Raw genomic sequence first — 17,844 nt, forward strand, 5'->3', positions numbered from 1 at the left:
AAAGATGTACCAACCCAAAAACCAGAAAGAAATCTAATAGGAATTTACAGTCATACAATACAACTGGTGTGTATTTAGTGTCGAGTCTGGAAGAAACCTTAAAACACCTGTTAGCAGTGGAAAAAGGGGTGTGGAGAACATGATTACTTATAAAAAATAAAAAAATCTAAAAATACAGGGGGCCATCCAGGGGTCATTGCTCTCCCAGTGGAGAAAAAACAAAGGCTGACCAGTGTGGCCCATGATCATAACGGCCCGTCTCAGCCAAACCCACCATCTGTCCAAAAGTGATGCAAGGCTTCTATTAATAACACAGCCAGTATGCGGTATGTGCAAGCCAGGGCGTAAGGAAGCCATTATCCTGAAGATTTAATGCTGAGGGGGGATTTAAGACCTGCACCTCTTCACCAACCTTTCCTGTGAAGGGTAACGGGAGGCTGGCATAATACTTGCATGAAGTATTCATTTCATATATGTAAAAAGAACATCTAGATATCGTAAAGGCACAGCTGTAAAAAAGGCCAGGGTCAGATAGAGGGTGGAAAATGGGTGTGTAAAACTAAATTATGACTGTTCTTGGCATCTAAAACCTAGACATTAACCTAACATTAGAAGTGTACCTCAGGGAATTGAATGAAATGGTATGACCTTTTTTTCAGAACTGAACAGCATGAATATTCCTGTCTCGTTTTTGTAGGGCAACACAGTGCTGCATTTGGACCTGGTGACCGGTGCTGTGAGGAGACTGGTCCTGTCTCAGGAAAAACAGGAGGAACCACCACGCAAGACCTCAAACTGGTGGAGCAACAAAGAGAGTCAGGTGAAAATCTAGATCCGTTGTTCTTAACCAAGGGTCCACAGCAAACTAATATAATTTTATTTGAATTCACACCCTTATCAACTGTGTTGTGCCCTCAAATATGATTGTGGACAGACAAAAAGAATGTAGTCCCGTAGCTCGTCGTGTATCATTATTGTGGCTGGTTAGGACAAAAACTCTGACTAACATGGAAATGATGCCATTTATTGTGTCTTTGCGTCTGGTTAGGACACTGTGTGAAATTGTACAATCACACCTAATCGTCTTCAACTTAATATTTTTGTTGTCATTAGCCAGCGCACAAAATGTGCAAGGAGTTTGCCCACAAGAACTGGCTTCTCTTCTACAAAGAAAACGGGTAGGTTACTCTCCCTCAGTTTTATGCGTGATGTGCCACTCTTACACACTGTTCTGAAACCTAGTGAGCTGCCTGTATTGGTAGCGTTTTTCATTTGCAAAGCATCTCTTGTCCAAATTTTAAGACAACATGCATATTTCTCATCAATTCCAGAAAGCACTTCAACAAAAAACCTGCATAAGATGTCTGTGTAAAAATAAAAAGCACTGAGAAAAATTCAAGATAGTTGTTTAATCTAATTAATAATACACAATTTTGCCCAATATTTGTATTCTATGAATGTTGAGTTCTTAGAAACATGCTAACAAGTCCACCATATGCTCCATCCATGTGATAAATCAAAATTGCATGAGTTGGATCTTGTTTCACAGACATACTTTGCAATTTTCTTCAAATCACTGTAAAAAATTCCAGAGCAAACTGCCTTCTAGAAATCTCATGATGTCCGAATGCGAAAGTCTGTGATTTCAATGTTCTCAAAATCCAACAATGATTAAAACTTTTAAGTTATTGTCACAGTTATTATCCTTGGTGTGAACAGGCCATTAGTCCCATCTGAATGCAACATTAGGTTAACATGATGCAACATGAAGCTATTCCTTTAAGTTAGAATGTTGTCTTAGAAAGCAGATGTCTTTGTAGGCTGTAGACTGCCAACAGCTCATTAGGTTTCGGATCAGAGCTCTGTTGTCCTGTTCAGGCATGGCCTACTGATTTGTACTCTGCTCTACTTGGACAGGAGTCAGCTGGATGTTGTTGATGTGCTAGAAGGTCAGGTTCACACCATCTCCCTCCCCATCAATCTCAAAGCTGTGTTCCTGGTGGCTGAAGACCGTTGGCTTCTTGTTGAGAGCAAGACTGACAGGTGCCAATGAAATCAGACGAATTCCTTCATGTTTTAGTTGATTGCACACATTGTTCAGACTTGGAAAAGGGTGTTTTCCTTTTTAGAGGTTATATAAGCGTATTTGCTTCAACTGATGGTACATCTTTAACAAAATGTGCTACCATCATGTGCAGGAAGTTCCTGTTGACAAAGCCCATGCACATGGGCGCAGAGGACACGGGAGTGTGCCAGCTGCACGCCATCAGTGAAGACGCTGTTAACACTGGCTTTGGCACCAGCTCAGGTGAGCAACTCTTATCACTTATTGGCCAGAGCAACCAATCAGAAGTGACTCTGCAATGTTGCTGTCCAATCAGAGCAACTGAGAGCCCTTCACACTTGTCAGTCACCATCTGTCTTCCTTTGGCAAATGTGTCTGTTTCACATCTGCTTTGACTGACATGAAGCCTGGGGGATTTTAAAATCTGACTTGTGTCAGATTCAGGACTTTTGCACGTGAATAAACCTGGTGTCATCTTTGATGGCTTTCATAGTAAAAATGGTCTCAGATGCTGCCTGGTGTTCAAAAAAATGTCTTGTGCTTGCGAAATTAATGTGTTCACTCATGTTTTCAATCATTGCACTCTACATTCTCACTCCTAGTGGGTATGCTTGTTTTCCCTTATAATTTAGTCAAATCAAGCCAAATTTATTGTTACATCTCTTTATACAATAGAGATTGTTTCGAACCAGCTTCATAGTAATAAACAGCAAATAACTTCTTTGAATATGAGACAAATTCAAAATCTGCTGCATAGCAGGCTCTAAAAGACAATAGTGTCTTTATTTACCAAGTCAGTTTAATGTTGATTCAGTTTACTTCAATCCATTATCAAACTATTCACAGAATGCATTTTTGCTTTGCAGTGGAATGGAAAAAACGCAAGGCCTCGATACGCTTCTTTTAAAAGTTGAACTTATTTTAATTTGAACACCACGTATTTAGAACGCAATGGTCAAACATGTCCGTCTAGTGTGAAAAGTAGTAGTATGGAAAAATGCATTCCTTGTGAATGGCCCTTGGATATAAAATTCAGTTTAGTTTCCATATTATTTTTGTTCTTATCCGATACTGTCAGTGCAGTCAAATCAACAATATGGAATATTAAGTGTCTTTTAAACCCCCGTCCCCAACTAAGCAAGCCAGTGGTGACACAAGCAAGAAACCCAAACTCTATCAGGTGGCAGAAATGGAGAAAAAATCTTTGAAATAATCAGTCGAGAGGCCAGTTCTCCTCTGGGCTAAATGAACAAAGGCTGAGGGTTTTCTCTAAACGTTATTTAGGATACGTCAGAGTGAAGTATGAGTACGTCATCCTCTCTCTCAGAGCATGACTGTCCACGGAAGTTACAATTACACTACGTCTGTCTGCTGACAGACATGTCACGGTTATAAGCCACTGCCACCTGTCGTCATGTCATTCTCAGCATGTCTCTTCTCTTCTGTCTGCTGCTGCCAGGAGGAAAGTGTGGTGAGATTCCTCACTCTGGTGCCATCACAGAACCAGGGTTATGCAACTATAGCTTCCTCTCTCTTACTACTACACCGAAGCATCGACTGCAGGCCTCTGACAGGTTGACAGTGCTTAACAAAGACAGGGACTGCTGGGATGAGAGGAAGATGCGTTGACAGTCTCCATTATGGCAGCCCAACTATGGGGCTCCTGGGCTTCTCTTAAGGCTGTGAGAAAACCAAAGATGATTCATTACATTACATTCAAATGGTTAGGGTCAATATGTTTTTTTTCAAGTATACATTAAATTGATCTAAATTGAAATTAAAGACATTTATAATACTAAAGATTATTTTTACTTTATCAAAAAATCCTGAAAGAACGGTTTCCATAAAAATATTAATCAGCACAACGTTTTTCAATATTGATAATAATCATGTTACTTGAGCAGCAAATCAGCATATGAGAATGATTTCTGAAGGATCATGTGACACTGAAGACTGGAGTAATGATGCTGAAATTTCAGCTTTGCATCCCAGAAATAAATGTAATTTTAAAATATATTCAGATAGAAAATAGTCCTTTTAAATTGTAATAATATTTCACAATATTACTGTTTTACTGTATTCTTGATCAAATAAATGCAGCCTTGGTTAGCATAAGAGATGAGGAGATGTTTTTCAAACAGTACATATATAATGTTATATACAGTTTTGGGAAAAGTAACTTTTAAAAGTAACACATTACAATATTGTGTTACTCCCTAAAAAAGTAACTAATTACGTTGCTTAGTTACTTTTTATGGAAAGTAATGAGTTGCGTTACTTTTTAAATCTGGGCAGGGCTTGCTTGTTTGTTTTTGATTTAAGTTATATTTTTGGCAAAAGTCCTTTCACACCAAAAGCCTCAGGCTGAGGGAAAAGTAAATTCACATCTGTACAGTAGAAGGCAGAAGACGTTTAACACTCTTCAGCAATTAAAACAAAAAAAATTGATAATCGAAGCTCAGCAGCAAAGACATGGGTTAATAAAATTTGATTAAATACATAAAGGATATTTGTAATATTTAATTATTGCATGTTTGTGTCACATTCTGAGTTGCATTTCACAGTTTTATTCGTTTTGAGGAATACTGAATCAGTTTTTTTTGTGAGTGAGATGAGTTAATGCAGGTTCACATTTATTCTAGAACTAAAGTAACATCTTGCTCCGGATTTCTCTCAACATGGAGAGCTTTCAATCAATAAATGGGTTTCAGTCAGATACTTATTTGAAAAAGTAACTTAGATATTTTCTTGTAAATTGAAAAGTAAAGCATTACTTTACTAGTTACTGGAAAAAGTAATCTCTTTAATCTTACCTCCAACACTGGTTATATATAGTGGTGTGTGTGTGTGTGTATGTATATATATATGTATATATATATATATATATATATATATATATATATATATATATATATGAATGTGTTCTTATTTTTGTTTTGTTTTTCGTATGATGTGAGCTAGAAGCACAATTTTTTAAAAATCTAGTTAATCATTATTAGTGTTTCTTAGCTAATATGAAAACAGTGTTAATACCTCATTTAGAGGAGAGCTGAAGCTCTCAGGGCCTGATGGATGATGCCAGTGAGTCCTGCACGCCTCATTTGATAGAAAGTAATGCCAGTTTGTTTTTGAAGGCCTAAAATAGCAGGTGAAATTAATTGCTGCCTCTTTGCTGCCAAAGCCCATGAAATGCTGTTTATGGAAGATAAACATCTTCACAGCACTATCTTCTGATGAAGTGCCCCTTGTCATTTCTCCTTCAGCACTTGTTCCTGGAGCATGAAGAGCAGAAAGATGCTTAATAACTCATAATATCAGTTATTGAGATTAATGTCACTGTCATAGAGATGGACTAATGCCTGTACTTAGTGGGCACCATACATCTAAAGTGTCAGACACGCTTCAGCGTTTGCTCTGAAAAATGAGCATGTTTTTAATGACATCAAAAGTTCCCATCTGCAGGATTGGGGTCTTTATCAAACCGAGTGTGACAGAATGTCACCAGAAGGTCTGAATAATGACCAATTAAACTGGAGTATAAAGATGTCACAGATTTGGAGTCATGGCAGAAATGTTCTGGAACTCTTTTATGGCTTTAGTCGTGAGGGACACATTATTGTCTCTACAGGGGGTCATTTGAGAGTGAAGTGATGGTCTGACTGTCTTTGTTCTTCAGGGATGGAAGCCACAGCTCCTCAGGAGGTATCGAATGAGCAGCTGCCCAATGAGAACCTGAGCACTGCCCTGGGCCAGAAGATTGTCTCTCCCAACCGCATCCTCTGTGACACTAACACCTATGCTAATGTTATCGTGGGCTTCCCAGATCTCATGGTGGGTATGACATACACTGTGGTAAAATACAGTGTAATTCTATAGATCAATTATATGATGCATTTTTTTGGTCAATAAAATAGTGCATATTTCACTTTGAATTTTGAATTTTCTGAAGTGCATATTCATTTTGAAATATTAATTTAGATTTTCTTTAAATCAAGGCCTTAAAATGTCTTAGTCTTCAATGTTTTATATGATCATTTAAATGTAATGTTATTAACCATTTACATTATGTTGTAAGTAGCCTAATGTGATGAATATTTTTGCATAAATTATTTCATAGAATATTAAGTCACTTTTAATAATTTAAAAGGAAACCTTGCTAAGGTTGGTTTAAGTTGTAAAATTAATACACATACACACACACACACACACACACATACATGTATTGGTGTAAGGAAAATTATTATTTTATTTTTTTTGGTGGTAACACCAAATTACATTTTTAGAGTCATTATAATAAAACTTTTATTAAAAATGTTCAAATTTTTCTAAAAATATATCACGTGTTTTAAACTGTGGATTTTTTTTTAATTATCATGGATAGTTGTTTTTTTTTCTTCATCCAAAAATCTCTTCCTTTTTTTTTAATAAAAATAAAAAATCATGGATAGAGTTGACCCCTATAACATGTTTTGTATTGCATTTCCACAGTCCCCTAACGAAGTGTACAGCTTTACGAGATCTTCGCCCATAACAGAGGGTCGGGGTCCTGATATGTTTTTTGGGTCAAGTAAGCGAACCGGGCCAGCAAAGAGGGTCAACTGTGTCTGTCTGTTAAGTGCTAATCAAGTGGTCCGAGCTCTGCCCCCTTCACAAGTCCCACTGACTGAGATCTACCCCAAAGGTAAAACACTGACACATTCTTATGTACACATCATATACAAATGTATTAGCAAACATAATGGTGCTTTACTTATGATGATGGAATTGATTTACCAACAGATGTCACACCTCCCATGACTGCTGCTTACCTGGAAGTGACAGACCTGAATTCTAAAAAGCTCAAATACATTCCAGTGCCGAGGTACAGAGTCAGACTCTTTCATTAAACTATAGCTCCCTCTTCTGTTCAGATCAATGTTAGTCAAAGCCTTTCGCTAGAAATCTTAAATGTAAAATGATGTAATGATATTAATATAATTTGCATTATTATATTATGTTGTAAGTAGCCTAATGTGATTTAATATTTTTGCGTAAATTATATTATGACAGTGATGTTTATAGAATACTCAGGAATATTCTTTTCATATAATAGAATGTGTTCTTTTATCAGTAAATAAACAAAAATGAGCCAGAACTAGTTTGCAAGATGGGGAATTGTGTAATGCAAATTGCATTCTGTTTAAAGGAATAGTTCACCCAAAAATGAAAATCTGATAAAACGTACTCACCATCAGGCCATCCAAGATATAGATGAGTTTGTTTCTTCATCAGAACAGATTTGAAGAAATTAAGCATTACATCACTTGCTCACCAGTGGATCCTCTGCAAACAGCTGATAAAAACATCACAGTAATCCAAACCACTAGTCTGAATCAGGAGAGAAATATGCACAGATCAAGCATTCAAGTGAAAACATTCCAAAACAAATATGTTGATAGGTTTTAATATGAGAGGACAACAGGAGATACGGAGGAAGCATTTTTATGAATTATGGACTCATATTTTGGTGGAAAGCAACTGTTTAAATCTTTTAATGATGGATTTGGTTCTTACAAACATGCAGCTTTTTGCTTCAGAAGACTTGATGTTCTGGAGTGGTGTGGAGTACTTGTAGATTGTGTTGTTTTTATCAGCTGTTTGGACTCTCATTTTGACGGCACCCATTCACTCCAGAAGCTCCATTGGTGAGCAAGTGATGTAATGCTAAATTTCCATTTTGTTCTGATAAAAAAACATACTCATCTACATCTTAGATGGCCTGATGGTGAGTACATTTCAGCAAATTTTCATTTTAGGTTGAACTATGCCTTTAAATTTTTACCCGATTAAACTTTGTGATCTGGCTTCTGACACTTCTGTATTTTTGTACTTTAGCTTCTGACACTTTAACACCTTCTAGCCCTAATATGTTAATCTGACCCTGATGACCCAGGCAGTGCTGAGGTTCTCATTGGGCAGCTGCTCATTCGATACCCCCTGAGGAGCTGTGGGTTCCATCCCTGACCCTTTTGTTTAATTTTATTTTTGTTGTTTTAAAAATATGTCTTTAAAAGGGCTTACATTTAGCTTACATTTAGCTTAATGTAAGTCAGCTGAATGTCTTCCAGTGCTTCTAATCAGTGTCTGTCATGCTGATGTGTTCAGGAGCAGCTCAATGTCTCCATACTCCGTGTGGATCTCAAAGGTCTCAGACACAGATGTAGTGATGGCTCCTCTGGGCTCTGGTGGAGTGGTGACTGTGGACATAGGAGGCTACGTCAGATTATGGGAAACAGGCCTTGATAACCTGCAACGCTCTCTGCTGGAGTGGAGGAACATGATCGGAGCAGAGGATGGCAGGCCAGTCCAGGTAGGACTTTCAGGCTGAATTTCATAAAACAAATTAAGAGCATGTCTGAGTCATATTTCATATTTCAAGAATAAAAAAAAATTTATAATTTGCATAAACATAAAGTGTTTTAGGACCATTAAGACCTTTGTTGCATTGTGACTTCATTTTTATGACAAATAATATCAAGAAAAAGTTTTGATTTCTGTGATATGTCCAGATTTGTTTTATTTGAGAAACCTTTTTGAGGTAAGTTCAACCTGTTTAGTTTTGTTTGTTTGTTTATTTCTTTTTTTTTGTTTGTTTGTTTGTTTTTTGGTGGGTGGGGGGAGTTGCTATGTTTTTTTTTTTGTTTTTTGTTTTTTTTTTTCTGTTGGTTTTGCTGTTTTGTTTTGTTTTTTCGTTTTGTTTTGCTGTAGGGTTTTTATTTTTTATTTTCTTTGTTTTCACATTTCTTTTGGTTCCTTCTTTGCAGGAATTCCACATTTTTGGTAGCACAACTCTCATTTTGAAACACAACTCTCATAGGCAGTTCAAAACATACAGTTCCTTTTCTTACCACATGGTGGCAGACTTGTATAAAAAATGTGTTATTTTATTTATTCATATTGATAAGGTTGTAAAATTGCTAAATAAGAAAGTTTATAGTGTAGATAAATAATATTAAAAAGATATTCATTTTGTATCCAAAAAGTATCCATTTTATGTTTTTTCACGTGACTACATCTTTATGCATTCAGCGTTTTTGTTTGGTGAGCTATTTCTTGGCAGGTTCAGCTTCCGTATTGAGTATTATACGACTTTAGAATCAGTTTGTCTGCAGTATTACTGACAATTATCATACACACACTTGAGATAGAAATGCATAAGACAAAGATTTCTGTTTATTTTTTACTGAAGTCTGTTCTCTCTACACTTGTTGTTAGGTTATTTTGCCATTCAGAAGCTTGTTTGGACATACACTATATTGCCAAAAGTATTGGGTCTATTACAGTATACAACTTAAATTAAATTACAGATAATAATAATAATTCAGCAATGAACTTTTTGGGAACAGATCATTTTCATTTTACTACTGGAAAGTAATATTGCGGTAGATGAGTTTTTGGCTCAAGGTCTGCATTTAAAGTCACACCAGAGGAGTTCAGCTGGGATCAGGACTTGGGTTTCTGCAGACCAGTCAAGTTCTTCCACACTGACTGAATCAATCATGTCTTTTTGAACCGTGCTTTATACACAGATACACTGTCATGTTAGACTAGAGAAGGGTCCTGTTCAAACTGTTGCTATAAAATTAGAAGCACACAATTCCCTAGAATATCATTATAGGCTTAAACATTACTAAAGTAGTCAAACATGTTCATTAGAAGGGGGTGACCCAATACTTTTGGCAATATAGTGTAAATGCTGCTAATACTGAGTATTTTCAGTGGGAGGCTCCTTCATGGCAGCGCTCCAGTTCTGCACTGTGTGAATCACAGATAATCTTTATAGTGGAGTAAATACACCAAACATCCAGTCAGAGGATATAATGGAGAGAACTGACCTAATGTATAGTGGACTGACCTAATGTATAGTGGATTTCAATGGGTGGACAAATCATGTATATGAGGCAGAATATGTTAATATTACGAATGAATGAAACATAAGTATTGGTTTGTGACTGGTTGACATTAATACATCTGTGGTTGCTAGTGTTTCTTCCATCAAAAATAACACCAAACAGGTTCATCTATTGGCGTCCATACTTGTTGTTCACAGCCATGAGACTCTAATGTTGCTTCAAAAGTGCCTCCTGTATTGTATATTCACAGAAAAGCCAATTAAAAAAGTCGTGAAGTATTGTCAAGTATGGTGACCCATACTCGAAATTGTTGCTCTGCGTTTAACCCATCCAAGTGCACACACACAGCAGTGAGTAGTGAACAAATGCACACACACACACACACACACCGTGAACACACACCCGGAGCAGTGGGCAGCCATGCTGCAGCGCCCGGGGAGCAGTTGGGGGTTCGGTGCCTTGCTCAAGGGCACCTCAGTCGTGGTATTGAGGGTGGAGAGAGCGCTGGACATTCACTCCCCCCACCTACAATCCCTGCCGGCCAGGGACTCGAACCCGCAACCTTTCGATTACGAGTCCGACTCTCTAACCATTAGGCCACGACTTCCCCAGAATTTAAATGCAGTTGTATCGCTCTCAACGCTTTGTGGGATGTATATGTGGCCAAAATATCTAAATCATAATATTGACTGGTTTGGTATGTGTTTGAAGTGTGTGTTTGTCACACACTTCCTGTTCTTTCATACAGATACACAAAGAGCCTGTTAACCGTCAGGTCACTCTGCACCTCACTGGCTCTCTTTAAGCACACTTACACCAGCCTCCTTATTTTTACATCAAATATTTGCCCAAATGGTTGCATTCTTGACCTTTCAGTGCAGGTCTTTGAATAGCATATGTAAGTTTGTTCAGTTGAGTATCGCTCATGTGAGAGTGTTCACTGGTTTGCCACACTGAAAGAGGGTGAAGTATAGTTGACAAACAACAAGGAAAGAAAAAGAGGGGTTATTACTAATATTTATTACTAATATTATAAGATGAAGGTTTATCATGACGCTCAAGACTGTGTTATCATGCTGATGGTCTGGGGTTTTCCTTAACTGCCACAGTGTCTTGGATCCGCCCTTCAGCCCACCCCAGTCTCCACATCACACACAAACAAACACAATTTCTCCATCACTCTGCTTCTACAGATGCAGTCAACACAGGAGATCCCACACACTTGTAGTGGGCAAAAAAGTCTGGTTATTATAGTTCGCCATTCATTTCTGTGGGGAAAATTAAGTGGAATGTCTGGTAAATTTAGCCACTTTAATAATGAACCTTTAAATAAAGATAAAAAAAAGTTTTTTGTTTTTTTTTAGCTTTACTCTTATTTGGGTAAAGGAGCTCAAAACTGTGACTAAATATGAGTATGTATGCATGATTTTTTTTTGTACAGTTGAATTAAATGTGCAAGTAAAAATAAGTTAGATGTCATCAATAAGTGAGATAAATGTCATTGGCTTTGTTTAACTACAGTACAGCAGAACTGCAGTCTGGTAGTTCTCTAGTGCTATTGTTAGAACATAACATTTGTTTTAACATAAATTCACCATATTTTAGCTGGAAGAGTTTATTGATGATTGATGAAGTATATATTGATAAAGCTATCAAACTCTATTTACTAAGCGTTGTCATCTATTTTATTGAAAAAAAGCTGTCTAAAAATCTATTAGACCAAAGTTGCTTAATAATTACCTGAAATAAAGTCTGATAAATTAAATCTGCCACTGATATACACATAAAATTAGAATATATGTTAGCATATTTAATATAATTATGCTTATATATATATATATATATATATATATATATATATATATATATGTGTGTATGTATGTATATACAGTGCCTTGCGAAAGTATTCAAACCCCTTAAAGTTTTATGTTGCAGCCTTATGTTACACTGCTTTAAATTACTTTTTTCCACATCAATCTACACTCGATACACCATACATGTTGCATAAGTATTCATACCCTTATCTGGGACAATTTGAATTTAGCTCTGGAGCATTCATTTTGCTTGTAAATGTTACCACACTTCGAGTGAAGTTAACCTGTGGCAAATTGAATTGAATGGGTATGATTTGGAAAGACACGTCTTAATAAAAGGTCTAACAGCTGATAATGCATATTAGAGCAAAAACCAAGCCTTGAGGTAAAATAAAAATAAAATGCCTGTAGAGCTCAGAGACAGGATTGCATCAAACCACACATCAGGGGAACAGTTCAGAAGAAAAAAAAATCTGCTGCTGAAGGTTCACACAAGCATGTATCCTCAATTATCCATAGTGGAAGACGTTTGGAACAACCAGGACTCTTCCTAGAGCTGGCCTCCTGGCCAAACTGAGCAATTGATTGAGAAGGGCTTTGGTTAGAGTGGTGACCAAGAACCTGATGGTCACTCTAGTTGAACTCCATGATCATATGTGGAGAAATCTGCAGAAGGACAAACATCACTGAAACACTCCACCGATATGGGCTCTATAAAACTCATGAAACATGAATGACACATGAAAACTTGGAATTTGCACCAATGCACCAAAATATAAAGAGAGCCTTAATAAAAACCCAGTCCAGAGCATTCAGATCCTCAGACTGGGCAAAAGGTTCACCTTCCAACAGGACAATGAGAGTGGCTTATAGACAACTCTGTGAATGTCCTTGAGTGGCCCAGCCACAGCCTGGGCTTGAATCCAATCAGATATTTTGGGAGAAACCTGAAAATGTGCGTCTGCCCCCATCCAACCTGACAGAGCTTGAGAGGTGAAGAGGTGAGGAGAAGAATGGCAGATAATTGCCAAATGCTGATGTGCAAACCTTGTTGCATCATACCCAAAAATACTTGAGGTTGTAAAGGTGCTTCAACTAAGTACTGAGTTAAGGGTTTGAATACTTATGCAATGTAATTATTTCATTATTTATTTATTTGTTTATAAATTCACAAAGTTGTGTTCTGTTTTTGCTTTGCCATTATGGTGTATGGAGTGTAGATTGATGTGGGGGGAAAAAAGTCATTTAAAGCAATTTAACATAAGGCTGTAACATAAAACGTGAAAAAAAATAATACTTTTGCAATGCACTGTATGTATATATTTATATTATATAATTTGTAAGTAAAAGATTTTTTATAGTGATAAAAGGTTCATCGGATTATTAAAATGTTCCTTACACTAAGAAAAAAAATGGTTATTTTGAGAACTTTACACTGAAAGTTTCTTCCGTGAGCCCACAATGTTCTTCAACTGCATTGTTGTAAAAAGAAAAATAAATAACAAAACTTTTTGGAAGCTGTATTTTGAAGATTGTGGTGACTCCAGGGTTTTTATTTCGGTTCAGGTTTGGCCGATTCTAAGTACTAAAGATGTTCTTTCATGTATTTGACCTAGTTTTCAAATGTGAGATGATCTCTGTTAAAACTGTTACTGTAGAGAGTGATGGAAACATTCCTGTCCCAGACTCCAGCTGGCAGTATTCCTCCTCCAGGATCTGTGCCATCTCCTCATTCTCTCAGTCTGTCAACCGTCTCGTTCCCCTGCTTCATTTTATTACCCTCCCTTTGGTCCTTTATCTCTCCCTCCATCACAGCGCTCATATTTTCTGCTCTCTCACACCATTTCATTCGGCCTCAGTCGGAGGCCTTTTGTGCAGCATTCTTGTTCCCAGAGGAGATGAGCACTCTGTGAGTTAGCTAGTGTTGTCTTTTCTCCTCCCTCTGTGCATTAATCAGCTCATGCATTACCCACAACTCCCCAATTCTCTTTACATGAGTTACGAGAAGCCCTTTGACCGTGAATCAGTTTCTCCTGCTGATGTGGCGGCCGTCACACGTCCAAACATAATCAAAGAGCTGAAGCTGGCAACTGCATGGCTTTCAGTTACATTACATTACGACGTCCTGTGAAACATCCCATTCCTCTCAGCTTGTTAATTGAAAGCACATTGTAAATGTTCAACCTGCCACAGGAGCTGCTGAAACAGTTCTACTCTGCCATCATTGAATCCATCCTCTGCACTTCAATAACTTCCTTGTATGTGTAAACATACTTGGCCAATAAAGCTCATTCTGATTTTTCTTCTTCTAAACATCAGAGAGGATACGCTCATTACATGAATTTAACCTCATCAGTACACATTGTCTGAAAAAATGTTATTTTAAAATATACAGTAATGATATTTCACAATATTATTGTTTTACCTTTTTTTTTTGCAAAAGAGATTTCTTTCAAAAACATTACAAAACTCTTACCAACCCCAGACTTTGGAAGGGTGATGTAACTCTCAGGTTTTTTGACAGATGATAGTTTGCTGTGATTGTATGAAGGTGAATCTGTGACCATCTGTTCACACCTGGTCTACAAAAATCATGTCGCTACAAATAAACCGAACCTCAGACGCTCAGTGTAAACAGTGTAATGGGAAACATCTTCTGACTTTTGAAAGAGTCTATTATGACTTCATACCGAGTTGTCAATCATCTTGCCCCGATATCTGAGAACAGCACAACACAACTTTCCATAATTAAACGGCCTGGATTAGAGTGAACGTCTGTTGTTGTTTTTTTCCCACTCTTATGTCAGATATTTGGAATTTTGTTTTTGTACCTGTACAGTGTGTATGTACCATATGTCTATAGGCAGTGTGTTCCTGTGGACTAGATTAGATGACAGGACATGTGCACCAGGAAGCATTGGGGCTCAGTACAGTCATGCAGGGAATGTCTGACCCTGACGTCAACACCGCTCACTGATCCTGCTCCATACATGTCCGTCTGTCTGTATGTATTTATAAAGGGATCTGTGTAGCATCAGTGATGCAGGGTAAAGGCATGATGTGTGTCAGATGGGAAATGAGTGGAGGCTTTGACTCACCCCGTACACACACATCACAAACCACATACTCACAAAGAGAGAAACTCTTCAACTAGAAATATCCATTATCTAATACTGTCTGAAATCTGAGACAGTGTTACACATTATTAGAGACTTACATTTTCATTTATTTAATCAAATGGGTGCAATTTAGAATGAAAAGGAATGTGTTAATGCAGGATTTGTTAAAGGGATAGTTCCCCCCAAAATAAAAATTCTGTAATCATTTACTCTCCCTCAAGTTGTTCCAAACATGTATGACTGACCATCTTCTATTGAACAACAAGATATTTTGGATAATAAAAATAAGATATTCATAATTTTCAGAAATGCTAGATGTAAACTTAGAATTGTAAGGGAACAAAGACTACTCTAAATAATTTTTTTTAACTATTCTGATTTCATATCTCAGAGTTTTGAGTGTATTTCTCACAATTCTGAATTTGTATGCCAGAGTTGTGAGATAAAAAGTCAGAATTGAGAAAAGTTGAAAACAAAAAGTTGCAATTGCCTTTTTGTATTTATTTATTTTTTAATCTTGTGGCAGAAACAAGCATCCATGCATACCAAAGAAATTAAAATTAATAAAAATGGAGTCTGTAAGTTATGTGATTCAGGTTTAATTAAATGCAACCGATTAATACTTAATGTTAAATGTCTAGAAAAAAAACACCTAACCAGAATGTTTGAAGAATATCAATACAGTGCTATACAAGCACAGTAATTAGCACAGAAGTCTTAAAGGGACAGTGGCAAAAAACTAAACAAAAAACAGCTTGTTTAATTGTAATGGTCAGAGAGAAAAAATGATTGTGTAAATAAATTATGAATATTTTTGGTGCACCCTTTGTTAATGTTATCAGTAAAATAAAATGCTACAAAAGTATAAAACGTATGCATTCAGAGCTGTCTGTAGATTGGAGTGTTAAGATTAGATGTAAATCACCATGTAAGGTGTGTGTGAGACAGCAGTTCTCCTGATAGTCGTTGTCATATATCTGCAGCGTGTGTAAAGCAGGATTGTGAAACCCGTGAGATCAAGTGAAAACTTGGCGCTGATGTAATGAAGGGGTTTGTGGGCTTGCTGGGCCTCCTGTGGTCAGTGGCTAGTACAGCGTGTCTGACTGCATTGTCCTGCTCTCTGTGTGGGTCTCCTGCTAAACGCAGTGGCCTCTCAGCAACCAGGCTGGGTCATTTCATTTCAGAAACAACCTCAAAACACGGCCATTCTTCACATTCCAGCCCGGACTCCTGTTCTGCCCACTGGGCCGCTAGAAAGGCCAGTGTAGCGCTGCTCCAAGACAGGGACCAGTACCTCTGTCTGGATGCAAATACACCAACAGACTGACTTTCTGATATGTGTTCAAAAGTAAAGGCAGCTGCCTCACAGTCAATTACTAGTCAGCATTTGCTTTTATAATCACATTAGCTGCTAGCCATAATTGTTCTACATTAAGTGAAATTGGATAAAAAGCTTAAATTAGAGGCTTGCCCTAGTTAGCAAGGACGACCCATTTGCTTTGATGTGATGTGTGTCATTACTGTTCCATAATTTAAGCCTCCTGTACATACAGTGACCTCAAAAAGCAGAAAAAATGATGAAGAAAAATAGAAAAATGCCGCTTGGTTTGGTATTTTCAAATGCATATGGAAGCGGAATAATTCACGCAAAAGACACGATGCACACAAGCATATCCCAATTCACATGAGTGAAACATTCACATGCGTCCGTCCATCCGTCTGTCTGTAATGTCAGTAGGGTTTTGTAAGTGTGTGTCTCATCTTTGTGCTGTTAAATCCTGGCTAATCTGATGCCACGTTGCACACACACTAATCTCCTTATCATAAACAGAACTATCACTGATCTTCCATAGAAATGGGAAGCAACATTTTATTTCCCACCACTGTCCCTGCGTTACCCCTCCTTCAGACTAAACGCAGGAAAAGCATCAAATCTCACAATGCAACAATTTGGCAATGTATTTAGAGCACAAGTCTTGTACAGACATCTAAAATGATTTATCATCCATCAATTATCTGTAGTCTTAAAGCGCATCTTGCTGGTGTGGCGATTCTGTACATGTTATTGCCAAATGTAGTTAATCTCTCTATAAGCCACGTGCATCCTGAGCATCTGTAAGCCATCTCTCTCTCTCTTTCTACACACATACAGAAATGTTGAATGTGCATGACCTCATATCAGATTGAGGCATGTGTGTGTAGGTGTCAAAAGTGCTTTGAGTAATCTTACACTCACAGGAAAGCTCTACAGTTTCTTAACATCCTGCATTAAAACAGCAGTCACACATACATAAATACTGACTCAGACATACAGTAGCATGGACATCAGATCTGTTTGAAATGATGTTATGTCTTTGAATATTTAGACTGGAGGAATTTATTGTTATTTTGGAACAAATCCAGAATTGAAACGAAGATGCTGAATCTCTTGATCTTTATCACTGGGTACTTGTTATCTCTCTGATCTATTTAAAAAGGAACGATGGAACAGATAATGGAACACAAAAGGGGATATTTTGACCACAACATGAACTGCCTTAGCATAGAAAGGTCAAATTATCTGGTATTAAGAGATTTCGCACAGTCACGAGGGTCTAGATTGCTCTCTATGATGTAATTTCCTGTTTTTATTTCTGTTTTTCGGCAATTTGTTAAAGTAATAATAAAAAAGTCATTAAAGTCAGCATTTAAAGGTTAATTCTTGCAGCATGCTAATTTTTGTGAATTTTCCAATAGGGTCTGGCTGCAGACATGCACTTGCACTCTCAGACGTTCACCCTGAGACACCTGCACTTGCAGTCTTTTTTATTATTTATTTTTATTAAGTACTTTTTAGATTGAATCGCTCAACATTTTACACAAGTAGCCAGGTGATGAAGACAAGAAAAAATAAACTAAATTACGAAGTCAATTGCAATTGCAACTTGCACTCTTCGCTGCCTGCGACGTCACTT

The 17,844-nt window shown here is 37.3% G+C and overlaps 1 protein-coding gene across 1 annotated transcript in view; it reads left to right on the forward strand.

Annotated features, from left to right (window-relative positions):
- Positions 1 to 17,844, forward strand: part of LOC306876531 (von Willebrand factor A domain-containing protein 8) — a 98,939-nt gene that overhangs the window by 56,848 nt on the left and 24,247 nt on the right. The window contains exons 30-37 of the mRNA XM_079427803.1: positions 698 to 820; positions 1,114 to 1,178; positions 1,918 to 2,043; positions 2,199 to 2,308; positions 5,742 to 5,896; positions 6,554 to 6,746; positions 6,845 to 6,926; positions 8,210 to 8,414. Of these exons, the coding sequence (XP_079283929.1) occupies positions 698 to 820; positions 1,114 to 1,178; positions 1,918 to 2,043; positions 2,199 to 2,308; positions 5,742 to 5,896; positions 6,554 to 6,746; positions 6,845 to 6,926; positions 8,210 to 8,414 (1,059 nt within the window). The remainder of the gene's footprint in view (positions 1 to 697; positions 821 to 1,113; positions 1,179 to 1,917; positions 2,044 to 2,198; positions 2,309 to 5,741; positions 5,897 to 6,553; positions 6,747 to 6,844; positions 6,927 to 8,209; positions 8,415 to 17,844) is intronic.

The sequence above is a fragment of the Barbus barbus genome (assembly GCF_936440315.1).
Source record: "Barbus barbus genome assembly, chromosome: 10".
Classification (NCBI taxonomy): domain Eukaryota; kingdom Metazoa; phylum Chordata; class Actinopteri; order Cypriniformes; family Cyprinidae; genus Barbus; species Barbus barbus.